Source organism: Zingiber officinale, chromosome 9B, assembly GCF_018446385.1.
Source record: "Zingiber officinale cultivar Zhangliang chromosome 9B, Zo_v1.1, whole genome shotgun sequence".
Lineage (NCBI taxonomy): Eukaryota > Viridiplantae > Streptophyta > Magnoliopsida > Zingiberales > Zingiberaceae > Zingiber > Zingiber officinale.
In genome coordinates this window covers 83542876-83557993 of record NC_056003.1, presented here as the reverse complement: position 1 = coordinate 83557993, position 15118 = coordinate 83542876, and the positions used below count along the sequence as shown (strand labels likewise).

Below are 15118 nucleotides of genomic sequence, written 5' to 3'. Positions count from 1 at the left end.
TTAATTTGGTCCCTGTGGGTTGCACGGATTTTGACTTCCAATCGGATAGGGACAATAATAAGTCAACCTCGGGGTTTTTGTATTTACTTTAGGAGGTAAAGTCATAACTATGGAAGAGTGATAAGCATAGGTGTTTTCTGGACTCCACCATAGAAGCTTAGTATATGGCAAACCTCCGAGGTAGTCATAAAAGCTGAATGACTCAATAACCTCAAGATAGACTTAGATATGATTTCTGGTTTGTCCAAAGATTATTACAATTTATTGTAATAATGTTGGTGCAGTAGCAAACTCGAAGAAACCATAAGTCTATAAGGCAAGTAAAAGTACCACCCAATACAAGAAATTGTATAAGCGAGGAGAAGTTGTTGCGCCTAGATTGCATCGGTGATGACCTATAGATCCTTTCACTAAGGTCCTTAAGGCAAGAGCTTTTGATGGGCATGTTGAAGGGTTGGGAATCAGATGTATGGCGGTGATATGGCAACTTAGTCTTTTAGTATAAGTGGGAGATTGTTAGAGTGTATACTAAAAGCCTAGCTTTTGGTATAAACATTTATCTAGAAATAAGAATCACATTGGTCAAATGTCTACATTTATGATAAATGTAGTTGTTCAATTAATTTATATTGTAGATAACATGGTGTGTGGTGTCACACGGAAGATCATGTTATCATTTCCTTATAAATTATAAACGGTAGCTCACGACTAAAATGGAAGGAACAAACCATTGGAAGGTCGTAGTGTAATTATGTATTAGTTTATCTTAACTATATAATTACACTAGTACATAGAGTGTATTGAGTAGGACCATTAGAGGTCGTTCTTTTTATCTTGACTTTATAAAAGAACAAGACCTCGGTTATTATGGAAGTGTGTGCTCTTAATCCTAATATAATAACAAGCACATATATTTGATATTTATTTCTTTAATTTATCAATGGGTGAGATTTAGTTCGATGAATCAATAAGCCCGATAAGTTGGGAAATGATATCACTTATAGTGTGTGTTGTTGATTATAGAAGAAACGTGTCCTAGTGATCTAGGTTGAGAATGTCCCCAGAGGAGCTCATAAGGATTGTCATGTTAAACCCTGCAGGTGGACTTAGTCCGACATGACGATGAAGTTGAGTGGTACTACTCTTGGAGCTAGATATTAATTAAGTGAGTTGTCAGTAACTCACTTAATTAGTGGACATTGTTATCTTAAACACAGGAGACTAACACACTCATAATAAGAAGGAGCCCAAATGTAATTTGGGATTGGTGCGGTAGTTCAATAATAGTTTCTTAGTGGAATGAATTATTATTGATAAAATTAAGTTGTGTGTTCGGGGCGAACACGGGAAGCTTAATTTTATCGGGAGACCAAAACCAATTCCTCCTCTCGGTCCCTATCGTAGCCGCTTGTATATAGATATTTATACCCACCACATACCCACCTTCTTACCCATCCAATGGGGCCGGCCAAGCTAGCTTGGAACCCAAGCTAGGGCCGGCCAAGTCCAAGTGGATGAGCCATGTAGGTGGCCGGCCAAAGCTTGGGTCCCAAGCTTAGGTGGCCGGCCACTAGAATATTAAAAAGGATTTTTATTAAAATTATTTCTTATGTGGATATCATGATTTTAAAAGAGAGTTTAAAAAATTAAAATTTCCTTTTATAGCTTTCTACAAAAGATTAAGAGAAGAGATCTCTTTCCTTATTTGTAGATTAAAAGGATGGTTTTAATTTTTGGTAAAAACTTTCCTTATTTATAAATCATCTACATGTTTAAAAGAGAGTTTAAAATTTGAAATCTTTCCTTATTTGTTAATTAAAGGAGGATTTTAAATTTTAAGAAAACTTTCAATTTTAATCATGTTCATGATTTAAAAGAGAGTTTAAAATTAAATATTCTCTTTTATAAGTTTCTACAAAAGATTAAGAAAAGATTTGATATCTTTCCTTATTTGTAGATTAAAAGAGATTTTAAATTTTAGAGATAACTTTCTTTTTATCCACATGTTTAAAAGAAATATTTTAATTTATAAAATTTCCTTTTTATTAACCACCATGAAGGGAAAAATTATTTGAGAAATTTTTATAAATTTCCGAAAGCAAATTAGGAAGTTTTAATTCTTGTGTGAATTAAAATTTCCTTGATTTGTGGAATGGTGTGGCCGGCCATTGTATTTGTAAAAAGGAAATTATTTTTAATTAAATAAAATTTTCTTTTTCATGGAAAAATAATTAAGGAAGTTTTTAATTAAATTTCCTTATTTGCCAAGACCAAGGATTATAAAAGAGGGGGTAGAGAAGGCTTCATGGAAAACGACTCTATTCTATTTTTCTCCCTCTTTTCCTTGATGGTGTGGCCGGCCCTTCCTTCTTCTCTTCTTCTTCACTTTGTGGCCGAACCTCTTCATGCTCATGGAGTTTTAATTGGTGGCCGGATCTAGCTTGAAGAAGAAGGAGAGAAAGCTTATATCCCTAGGAGCTTGGTTGGTGGAAAAGATCTTCATCTTTTGGAAGCTTTGTGCTTGGCCGAAATTTGAAGAAAGGAGAAGGTGCTTTGGTGGTTTCTCATCTCGGAAGATCGTTGCCCACACAACGTCCGAGGTTAGAAGAGGAATACGGTAGAAGATCAAGAGGTCTTTCTAAAAGGTATAACTAGTAATTTTTCTTTCCGCATCATACTAGTTATTTTTGGAAATAATACCAAATACAAGAGGCATGCGATTCTAGTATTTCGAATATGTTTTTCGATGTTGTGTTCTTTTGTTTTCTTTTTCCTTGTGATTTGATTGTTCTTTTCGGTTAACCTAAAGTTATTTTAGGAAATTAAATATTAGCTTTCTATAAAAGGTTTTGTCTAGTCGGTGGTGGTTGCTCCCATATCCAAGAAGGCCATGTGCCTCGCCACGTCAGTACTGGGAACCAATTATGGAAATTAATATTTAATGGAATTAATAACTTAAGGAGACTTGGGTCGAACGTGTTAAGTTCCGCAGGAGATCCAAGTCAAAACCTAAAAGAACAAATAGATTAAGTTTTGGATCAAACGTGTTAAGTTCCGCAGGCGATCCAAAATTTAATTTAAAAGAACACATGGTAGCTAGGAAAAGGTTCAGACCTTTGTACAAAATTTTTGTACAGTGGAACCTATAGGTTTTCCGAGTAGCAACCAACAATTTAGTCACTACCTGATCTTCAATTAGAACTTCACTTTGCCTAACTACACTAAGATTTGGTCACTTGTGAAGTAATCTTCTTTTACACCTGACAATAATTTGTTAAATTATAACAAATCTAATTTTAACCTAATTATCCATATATCAAAACTCTGAGTTTAATATTATACTCCCAGCCCTAATATAATTTTTAAGTGATAAATTCCAATTATTGACTTGCAAATCTTCCATACGTTGACCTAAGGATGTAAACGAGTCGAACCGAGCCGAACAGTATTAGGCTCGAGTTCGGCTCGTTTAAGTTATATTGGAGCTCAAGCTCGGCTCGAGCTTGAATTAAACTTTTATCACAAGGCTCGAGCTCGGCTCGTTTTGGAATTACCAAGCTCGCAAATAGTTCGAGCTTGGCTCGTTATTATCTCGATTATCATAGTTAACGAGCCTAACTCATTAAACGAGCTGGGGGTCGTTTTAGAGCTAATTTTTTGGCTCGTTTTAAGACTCATTTTAGAGCTCGTTTTGCAGGCTTGTTAAGCGAGTTCAAAAACTCGTTTGAATAAATATTCAACAAACCTAACAACTAAAATAATATAAACTCAACACATTATTGAACATCCCAAACTACTACATTAAACTTCCAAACTCAACCCATCATTGAACATATTCGCAAGCCCTTTAATCAAGCCGAGCTTGAGCCCGAGTTCATGAGCCTATTAACGAACATGTTCTCGAGCCCTTTAAACGAGCCGAGCTCAAACCCGAGCTCGCAAGCCTATAAATGAACAAGTTCACGAGCTCACGAGGCGAATGTCCTTAAGCTCGAGTTCAGCTCGATAAAATTGTCGAGCTTGAAATCTAACTTGAGCTCGGCTTGATAAGATAAGCAAATGAACTCGAACGAACTTTTTATTGAATCGAACTCTAAATAGCTCATGAATCGTTTGGTTCATTTATATCCATATATTAACTGTATTGACGATAAAATTCACACATATTATTAATGATAACATATGGTATATATAAATGTCATTACAAATGAAAATAAGAAAATACATAAATTAGGAAAACAATAAGTATTTCTTAATAATAATTATTCTCTAATAACTAGGAAACAAATAACTATTTTCTAATAATAATTATTCTCTAATAACTAGGAAACAAATAACTATTTAATTATAATAATTATTTCCTAATACACCCTCTTAAGATGGTGTCCCAGAAATGACACCAATCTTACTGCAAATATCAAACAACTGAGGTCGAGAAAGTGACTTTGTAAGTGCATCAGCCAACTGATCCTCAATAGGAATATGAGTAACTCGTAGTTCGGAGGCCTGCACCAGATCATGAACAAAGTGATAGTCAATAGTCAGATACTTCATCCAAGAGTGAAAAACAGGATTAGCTGAAAGATATGTAGCACCCAAATTATCAGTAAAAAGCACAGCAGATGTGGTAACCGAAAGAAGCAAATATGTCAAAAATGACTTAATTCATTGGATCTCAATTGCTGCAGAGGCAATAGCACGATATTCAGCCTCAGTCGAAGAGCATGCAATCGTGTGATGTTTGGTAGATTTCCAGGAAATAGGATTAGCACCTAGAAAAATAATAAATGCATCAGTAGAATCCGATCATCTGGATCTCCTACCTAGTCTGCATCGGAGAAACCATGAAGAGTAAAAGGTGTATTCTCAAGAAGTCGAATGCCAAGATCCCTAGTACCATTGAGATACCAAGTAGACACTTCATAGCACCCCAATGCATCTCTGAAGGAGCATGCATAGATTGTGAAAGCTTGTTGACTGCAAAGGAAATATCAAGACGAGTCATATGGAGATGTTGGAAGCCTCCAACCACTCATCGGAACTTAGTCGTATCAAAAGATGAAGACCCATCATGCAAAGTAAGACGAGAGCCAACAACAATAGGAGTGGAGACTGGTTTGGAGTCAAGCATGTTGTGTTTGGAGAGAAGATCAGTGGCATACTTTTGTTGAGACAAGAGAAGACCATTTGAGGTTGGGCGAACTTCAATATTGCAGAAAAGGGAAAGAGCCCCAAGATCCTTAATCATAAATTTTGCATGAAGTTTACATACTATGATGTCAACAGAAGAAACATCACTCCCTGTAATGATTAGACCATCAACATATACAAGGAAATAGATAACAGTATCATCCCGAGAATAAACAAATAAGAAGGTGTCAGCTCGGGATGTGATAAAGCCAAGAGAGACCAAAAAAGCGCGAAGCTCCAAATACCAGCCACGCGGAGCCTGCTTCAGGCCATAAAGCGTCTTATGCAAACTGCACACATGATCCGAAAACTCAGCACTACGCATACCCGAAGGCGCCATATAAACCTCCTCTGCAAGATGATCATTAAGAAACACATTGTTTACATCAAGTTGGCGAAGACCACCTCCGATTCATATCCAGACTAAGAACAATGCGCATTGTTACTAGATTAATAACAGGGTTGAATGTATCATAAAAGTCAACACCAGGGCACTGATGAAAACCCTTGGCAATAAGCCGAGCCTTATACCGATCAATTGAGCCATTAGAATTACGCTTAATGCGAAACATCCACTTATTACCCACAAGATTTTGGTCTGGCAAAGGTGGGACAAGATTTCAAGTCTGATTATGGAGAAGAGCATCATACTCTTCATGCATGGTCTGCACCAAATTCAGATCTTTGAGCGCTTGCGTGACAGAGAAGGGTTCATAAGGTTGTGGAAGACTAGTATGAAGATGATACTTTAGATTGAGTTTGTAGATGACATTTTTAGAGTGAGTTTGCATGGAATGTTGATTTAGAGAAGCGAGAGAGGGAGAAAGAGTCGATGGGCTAGAGGGTTGGTTGCCACCAAGCAACGTGGACGACCTAACAACAAGAGGTGATGATGGCAGAGATGATAGCGACGATGATGACAACAGTGAAGAAGTCACTTGCGAACGCCTATGGTTAGTGGCATGTGTTAGTATTAGCCCTAGTACCAATTATGAGATGATTGTAAATGACACATTATTGTATCATATATCATTATTAATAAAAGGTAAAGTTGGTTATTATATTTATTTCAGTTCAGTGCCAATTGAATAAGTATAATAATGTCCTTGGGTAGTAGGTTCTTATCTACAATATATCAATTGGTTGAATTGATAGTGGGATATTGTAGAGAACACTACTCTTAACTATTCTCAGTCAAGTATTAATATACAAGGACAATATTAATGCGTTGAGACTAGCATGTAGGTCAACGAATAAGTTGATCTCACAAGTCATGGATATGAGATATCAGGTTGACACATGGGTATATATTAGAGAATATATACTGAATGACCCGCCATGAGAATATTTCATGGATCGTTATATGAGTGTCATAAACATTCTCATGTGACTATTGGTATGAATAGTCCTTTGACCTGAAGTCACTACGGTTCCCTACATAAGGAGTTGTATACTTTGGTATCGGCAAACGTCACATGTAACAAGGTGGACAATAAAGTCGATCACTGGGTATGCAATGAATTATGCGGAGGGGTGTGAGTGATGTAGATGAGATCTATCCCTTCCATATGACGGAAGTGATATCAGTGTGCCCCTTGATTAGTAGGACACAAGAAAAGCATGGTCATGCTCAAATGAGTCAATATAAGATATTGAGCTTATTTGATTGAATGTGTCTACTTAGAGATCAAGAAACACAAAGGTTGATAAGAGGATGACACAGTCTATGCCTCATTGATCAACTTAGATATCAAGGATAGTGGGACAAAGTCATACAAGATAATAGCCACGTACAGGTTAGGTCGGATCTTGACCTTCCCGTCACTTGTGTAGCAATGATGCCTTGCTAGATGTCACTCATTGCTTATGTATCTAAATGTTGATTTAGGTACATTGCCAACGTTACAAGAACCTATTGGGTCACACACAAAGAACAAGTAGATTTGGAGATGGATTTATATGATGAATAATTGGATTAAGTCTAATCCGAATTGGACATATTGAGTTGGACTCAATTGGATCTAATTATTAGATTAAGTCCAATTCAAATTAGACTCAAGGAGTCAATTTGAATTAATGAAATAGTTATTCATTGAATTTGAATTGCATGAGGATTAATTGAGTAAGACTCGATTGAATTAGACTTGAGTTAGACTCAAGTGAGGAGACTTGAGTTCGACTCAAGTGAGGATTAATGGAGATAATTATTAAATTTCAAAATTTAATAATTTATTTCATTCAATTTTCGAAATTGATTTGAAATGAGGAGTTACACTCATTTGAAATGAGAAGTTACAAGTGTAATCCTTAATGGAGTGTAAATACTCATTAATGTCATTAATGCTAATTAAATGTTTTTCATTTGATGAAAATACTTAAGTAATTTTCTCTTCATTTTGAGCACTTCTTCATTGGCTTCTTCCTCTTCCTCTCCTCTCCTCTTGGTCGAAACCTTCTCAAGGTTGCTAGCACAACCTTAGGTGGTTTCATCTCCATCTAGTGAGTTTGTGAGACAAACGAACCTTGTTCGTGTGGATACCATAGAGGCGCGAGCGTGTGTTCGTGCTGAGATCCGAGCTATCGGGAGTCCGTGAGCACGCAACAAAGGTACACTCCATCATGTTTTAGATCTAACTTAGTATAAGTTTTGTTTCCCTTCGCATGGATCTTCTAGAGGAACTAGTATTTTCCGCTGCACATTTATGTGTTTAGCGCATCTAGTTCCTTACAGGTTGCGACATTGGTGCTGGAGGATCCCACGAGAGAATTGGTGCAGAGAGAGCTCAGAGTCGGTGTCTATTATCGTGGAATCCAAGGAGAAGGTGATGGCAAATGGAAAAATATGCTCCACAAACTTAACATGACGAGATACAAAGCCTCTTTTGAGAGCTACATCATAGCACAAGAAGATACTCTGGGTGAGAGAATAACCAAGGAAGACACAAGAGGTTGACTTGAGCTCAAGCTTGTGGTGAGAGTAGGGGCGCAACCACGGAAAGCATAGACACCCAAAAACTCGAAGCTCAGAAAGATCAGGAACGGTAGTGAACAATTTTTCAAAAGAGGACATATGGGAGAGACTGACCTTAGGCATGCGGTTAATCAAATAGACTATCGTAGCAAAGGCATAAGGCTAGAAAGTGAGTGGAATAGATACTTTGTGCAACAAAGTGAGACCAGTTTTGACTATATGGCGATGACGACGTTTAGAGTATCCATTGTGTTCAGGAATGTGTGGAGGAGTAGTAAGATGACTAATACTATGAGTAGTAAGAAAGGAGTGAAGTGCTAAGAATTTACCTCCATTATCAGTGAATAGTATCTTGATAGTCATCGAGAACTGATTTTTAACAAGAGTTTTGAATACAATAAAGGTAGAGTATACATCTGATTTATTGCGTAAAGGATAAAACCATATATACTTTGTAAAATAATCAACAAAGATAACATAATATTTGAGTCCATCAAATGATGATATAGGAGATATCCAAATATTAGAAAAGATAATATCCAAAGGAACACGAGACGAAATACTAGATTTATGAAAGGACAATTTATGACTCTTATGAATATTGCACGAAGTGCATGAAAAATTAGACAAAGTATTCGCAGGAAACGAAAGACCCAAGGATAAAAAAACGTTGCAAAACATCTAATGACGGATGACCTAAACGACTATGCCATAAGGAAATAGATGGCGAGACAGACATAGAAAAGGCGGAAGGCGATGATAGCGTAGACATAAATTTTGGCCAGTAACAGACACAATCTCTATGGACCCCGCTGACCAATGTCACTCCCGTACGATGATCCAACACCTGAAAATATGAATCAAATAAAAGAAATGTAACATGATTAGTAGCACAAAGTGCTGCGACAGAAATTAAATTTTTTGACATAGATAACACAAATAAAACATTCGAGAAAACTAAATGGAAAGATGGAGTAGAGAAAGAGACAGAACCAGTGTGTATAATAGGTAGTCTAGAACCATCACCAATGACGACACTATCATTCCCAGAGTAAGGTTCATGCAACGAGAGAGTAGCGAGATCAGTGGTGACATGATGAGAGGCGCCAGAATCAATAACCCATTCCTGAGAATCAGATGAAGGTGTATAATGAATGGTAGTGTGCGCAAACGACACACTATACGTGGGACGCGGAACACGCGGAGGAGCCGGCGAAAGCAGAGCAAGCATCGAGGCAGTCATATGACCGCACTAGCGAGCAGAGTGACCTTGGACACCACAAATCTGACAGAGCCCAAGATAACGATTGGGACTGGACACAGCTGGATGTGTAGGAGGACACACAGATAACCCAGGAGTAGATATGCGTGGCTGATGGGATATAGGCAGAACCTGCTGGCGACTACCACGATAGTTTGAATACCGATTACGAGAATTCTCTGTTGGAGCCACAAGAGCAGTCATTGGCGTCGAAAATGGAGATGGTGTTGAGACTTTTAACTAGGCTTCATAACTGAGGAGTTGCTCGAATAGCTCATCAAAGGTAATAGGGGCATCACGAACTTACAGAGCATGTGAGATATTGCAGTAATCTTGGCTAAGATCATTCAGGACATGAATAGAGAGCTTATCAAAGTCAACTTTGACATTCATAAGCACAAGAGCGTCAATATTTCTTTCGATGTCCTGCATATAATCAGTGATAGATCTGTTACCCTGTTGAGGGCTAACAAGATTTACAATGAGTCATAATCCTGCCACGTGAGGGAGTAGCGTAGGTTTTCTCCAGCGTCTGTCATGCGTCTCTAGATGAAGTTGGTGAAGAAATGAATTATACAAGAGTAGGAGACATTGAACCTATAATAGCGTTGAGGAGAAGTTGATTCTAGCGGAGCCAGAGAATATGATCAGGATTCGCCTGAGGGAGCGTGACATCTGTAGGCGTTATTTGCGCAGGGGGGCAGGGATGTGAGCCATCAACAAAACCTAGTAAGTTATATCCGAATAGAAGAGATGTGAACTTCAAGCGCCAGGTAGAATAATTGGAGGTGGTGAGTTTCAACGGTGCCTAAGCATTGACGTTGAGAATCACAAAGAGAGGCAGAAGAATCAGAAGTATTTGTAAGAGATAACCGGTAGGTGATGTCGTCGACGACAACCATTGTAGGAGGCGGCTGGGCCAGCGGTTGATGTCGTCGGCGACAGCCATTGTAGAAGGCGGCTAGTAGGTATTGTGGAGAAAAGGAAGAAAGAAAGAGAAAAAAAAGGTTGCTGTTAAGCTTAGAGCTCTGATACCATATTAACGATAGAATTTACATATATTATTAATGATAACATATAGTATATATAAATACTATTACAAGTGGAAATAGTAAAATATATAAATTAGGAAAACAAATAACTATTTATTTACTAATAGCATGTAGGTTGAATCTTCTTCTCAAAAAATTTAATGCATTGGCATTTATTTTGTCGTACTCGATTATGGGGTGAAATGGTGAGAATGTCAAAATACTTCGGAGATGACATGTATGAGAAGATGACTTCCAATTCGAGGTAAATATGCAGAGTTTAAAATTTTCTTGTCCCTTATTCCCTAATATTCTATAAATTTCGGATGTCTTCCGTCTATTGAATTCATCCAAAAAATAAATAAAAAATTATCATCTAAATTATCTCAATTTCGTGCATAAATTATAATTTTTTATCTTAATTTAATTAGTTTTTTTTCCTAATTTTGATCTCTGAAAAAAAAAATCTAATTAAATATATTAATAAGTAAAGAATATTAAAAAAATATAATATATATATGGAAATTGAGATGGTTAGATGGGGATAAGGAGGAGATCCAATCTGGTGCATGCAACTTACTTTTGTTGAAGTCAAAGTCAATAATGACTTCCGTATTGAGGACGGAGGGCGTTGTCTCGTAATTAATTTAGACTTAATTTTCGACAGGAATTGTCATTATCATTGTGGGAATTTTTGGTGCTAGCAAATTCCAGGAAGCTTGAGTTGACCAGACTTTAATTTTCAAGAGACAAATTAAGAAAGTATTGCATTGACATTTAATAAATCTGTGAATGAATTTTTTCTCTCCCTTCAAAGTTGATATCGCTGGAAAAAAAATACTGAAAAAATGTCTCAACTTTCATGTGAGTTTGCTCCTTCGACATCCTCTCTAATGCAACGATGATCAATCAACGAGTGAGATGAGATGATGATGGTGAAAAACGACACTCACACAAACTGAAGAAACGCTCTAATGCAACGATGGAAATTATAGGGTCTACTTAAAAAATTGATTCTTGTTTCTTTAAAAAAGAAGAAAGAAAAATTCATGAGTAAATTGTTTTTAATACAAATTAAGATATCTTATTAAATAATAAATATAATTTAGTACATGGTAATAAGTTTCTAGCAGGGAGGGGTAGAGAGTTGTAAAGGTCCTGCACATTGAGATGGAAAAAAAAATAGAAAAAAAAATTAAGTAAGAAAATTACCTTATTGGCCTTGATTTCCTTGCTTGCTTGAAGTGCCTGGCACGATACGCAGCCAACGTACACTAAAGTCGTAGTCAACGTTGACTGACAAGTAAACGTGATTGTTGTTGTAGATTCCCTTGAGATAGATGGAGAAGACATATGCCAAGAACAGCTCTCGCTCCCTTTGCATTGTCATGGCCTGCAAAGCATCATGGCGCAGCTCCTCCGCTCTGCTTCTGCCGCTGCTCTTCTTCCTCCTGTCCCAGGCTGCTGTTACAACTACGGGGCAGCAGCAACAGGAGGGGAGCCAGGAAGCTTGTGCTCCCTTCTCTTGCGGTCTGTTCCACAACATCAGCTACCCATTTCGTCGAACAACTGATCCGCCTCAATGCGGGGATCGGAGGTTAGAACTCACCTGCGAGGGCAACAAATCCACCATGTCCATCGGCTCCACACACTACTTCATCACTCAGCTATTGGACATAAACTACAGCATCAACTTGGTGGATCCGAAGTTTGCAAGTGGAAGCTGTGGCCTCCCTTCCCAATCTTTGTCACGCTCCAATCTTTCAAGCTCCGGCTATTATAACCAATTTGGTTGGTGGGCAAGTTTCATGAATTGTACGAGAAGAATCGAGGGCCAGAGTTTGTATCAGCCCGTTCCTTGCTTGAGCAACAACAACAACACTTTTGTCTATGTCGTTTTTGCAGATGAAGGATATATATAGTTTGTCATACCTTCATCCATCATGTCAATTTCTGTCGATGATTCCAGCGATAGATGCCGAATTCTCAACGAGGGATGCATTCCACATTCTACAAGAGGGATTTGATTTGGGTTTGTCATCATGGACCAATAGGAGACCCACAATAACTCAGAAAATCCTTCAATGTCTGCCTCGATTCAAAAGGTAATTGAATGCCTTGTCATTCTGCAAGTGACTGACTCCCATCCATGAAACTTAGAATTGCAAAAAAAAAATGTCTCGATTCAAAAGGTAATTGAATGCCTCGATTCATTTTTTTTACTGAACAGATATGCAAAAAAAAAATGTCTTTCATTATGAACATTGGATAAACTATAGAAAATTCACCTTCTTGGGTTTATTTTCCTTTTTCAAATTGCATGCAGCTGTCTGACTCCATTTTTTTACTAATCTCATGCAGACAGTTCTTTGAAAAACTGAGAAGCAAACACATACTCACTAAAGTTTTCTCCCTCGCCGTCAGTGAGACAAACTTTGCATCTTGCATGGCAGAGGGCAATTACGAAAACGTTTTGACTATTCGATTAACAATTGCCGTGGTGGTATTCATCCATATTGTACAGCTCTTAGTAGGTACGCATGATCCTCTTGTTAGCTGTTAGCCCTCCCTCCAATCCATGTATTTGAAAGTAAATCTCGTTTTTCTTCATGCAGTTTTATTGATACTGGGACGAATTGTCATAGCGCCTATGATAGTTTTGTTTTCGCTTGGTTACAAACTATGGAACAGGCGAGTCACAGTTGACCTTATAGAGAAGTTTCTTCGGCGCCAGCAAACGTTGATGCCGACTAGATATGCCTACTCTGAACTTATAGCCATCACAAGGCATTTTAGAGAGAAGCTCGGCCAAGGAGGCTTTGGTTCAGTCTTCAAAGGGGAACTTCTAGGAGGTCGTTTTGTTGCAGTTAAAATGCTAGTCAACTCCAAATGCAATGGCGATGACTTCATCAATGAAGTTTCTACGATAGGTAGGATTCATCATGTGAATGTCGTGCGGCTAGTTGGATATTGCTCCGACGGATCAAAAAGAGCTTTGGTTTACGAGTATATGCCTAATGGCTCGCTTGACAAGTATATTTTTGCTCCCAATGGTCAATTTTTCACCTCAGAAAAACTCATTCAAATAGCAATTGGCATTGCAAGGGGTATCGATTACTTACATCAAGGATGTGATATGCAGATTCTACACTTTGACATCAAGCCTCATAATATACTTATAGACCATAATTTCACTCCCAAAATATCTGACTTTGGACTTGCAAAATTGTACCCAAAGACAAATGCTCTAGTATCTATTAGTGCTGCAAGAGGGACAATCGGCTATATTGCTCCAGAGTTAGTATCTCGAAGCTTTGGAAAAATCTCTTTCAAATCAGATGTTTATAGTTTCGGAATGTTACTAATGGAAATGGCTGGAAGGAGAAGAAATGTGGATCCTCTTGCAGGGAATTCAAGCCGAGTTTACTATCCATCATGGATTTATGATAAATTAACTCAACCACAAGAGGTCAAAATTGACAATGAGTTTGAGATACAAAACTTAGAGAAGAAACTAGCAATAGTTGGATTGTGGTGTATTCAACTGAGGCCATGTGATAGACCAACTATGACAGGAGTTATTGACATGTTAGAAGTTGATGATGTTAATAGTCTTCCAATTCCACCCAAACCCTTCTTTTCGTCAGAGGATTCAACTGTAATAATAAAATCTAGTTTAAGTTCAATTTCGACTGAGTTATCTATGGTTTCAGAGTGAATAACTGTATTTTTATGCATGTTATATTGCTAGTTCTTTAGTATCAATGGTATGCTTGATGAACTACCAATATGAAAAATAATTTGATATTGATGGACTTTATATCATTATATGTATATATATTGTTTTATGGAGAGACTTAATTTGAATTGTAGTACGTATTTATAATGTTTTGATAATTGCTATTCTGGATGGTATTATATGTTGTATTTTACTATAGAAATTATACCTGTATTATTGATGTAGATGTTGGAAGAAACAATCTCTTGCCGGAGATTTACAGGATATTGCTAAATTTAAACTATGCGGAATTGAATTCAACTTACAGTCGAGATGACATGAGCGGATAATCTCAGGCTATCAGCGGGGGCTGGTTTCTGCTACGAGCCGAAGAGTCGTTGAGCGAGAAGATCGGCTGAGCAGCAGGTCTGTGTTGCCGAGCGGGTAGATCGACCGAGCAGTAGATATGTGCCACCGAGCGGGCAGATCAGCCAAGCAACTGATCTGTGTTGCCAAGTGGGCAGATCTGCCAAGCAGTAGAGCGGACTGAGTCACCGAGCGGGCAGATCAGTCGAGCAGCAACTTTCGGAGCAGACTGAGTGAGTGCCTAGCTAAGCGGACCGACCGGGTAGTGCAACCGATCAGGCAGAGCAGCTCGAGAAGATGTAGCGATCGAGAGAATAGTGTGAGTCACCGACAGATCACAGAGTCCGCTTGGGTAGAGCAGCTGTCTGATCAAATAGGCTGAGTAGGCAGTAAGGCCGAGCAAGTTCAACCAGACAGAGAGTCGACTGGTCGAGAGGTTGGCCCATGTGAGTAGGGAGACCGAGCTAGGCCGGTCGGGCGAACAGACAGGTAGGTCGAGATGGTGTCGGTCGGGTGAATAGACAGGCAGGTCAAGATGGTGACAGTCGAGCGAACAGACAGGCTGGTCGAGACGGTGCAGG

At 38.2% G+C, this 15118-nt stretch overlaps 1 protein-coding gene across 2 annotated transcripts; it reads left to right on the top strand.

Annotated features, from left to right (window-relative positions):
* Positions 1–12139: 12139 nt before the first annotated feature.
* LOC122022309 (rust resistance kinase Lr10-like) lies at positions 12140–14320 on the top strand. 2 transcript variants are annotated; one of them, XM_042580272.1, is made up of 4 exons: positions 12140–12244; positions 12359–12558; positions 12815–12987; positions 13069–14320. In XM_042580272.1, the coding sequence occupies exons 2-4, from the start codon at positions 12359–12361 to the stop codon at positions 14169–14171; spliced, it is 1476 nt and encodes a 491-aa protein (XP_042436206.1). In that variant the 5' UTR covers positions 12140–12244; the 3' UTR covers positions 14172–14320. The 2 variants fall into 2 exon arrangements, with proteins under 2 accessions (XP_042436206.1, XP_042436205.1); XM_042580271.1 differs by having other exon boundaries at positions 12142–12558.
* The last annotated feature ends 798 nt before the right edge of the window (positions 14321–15118 follow it).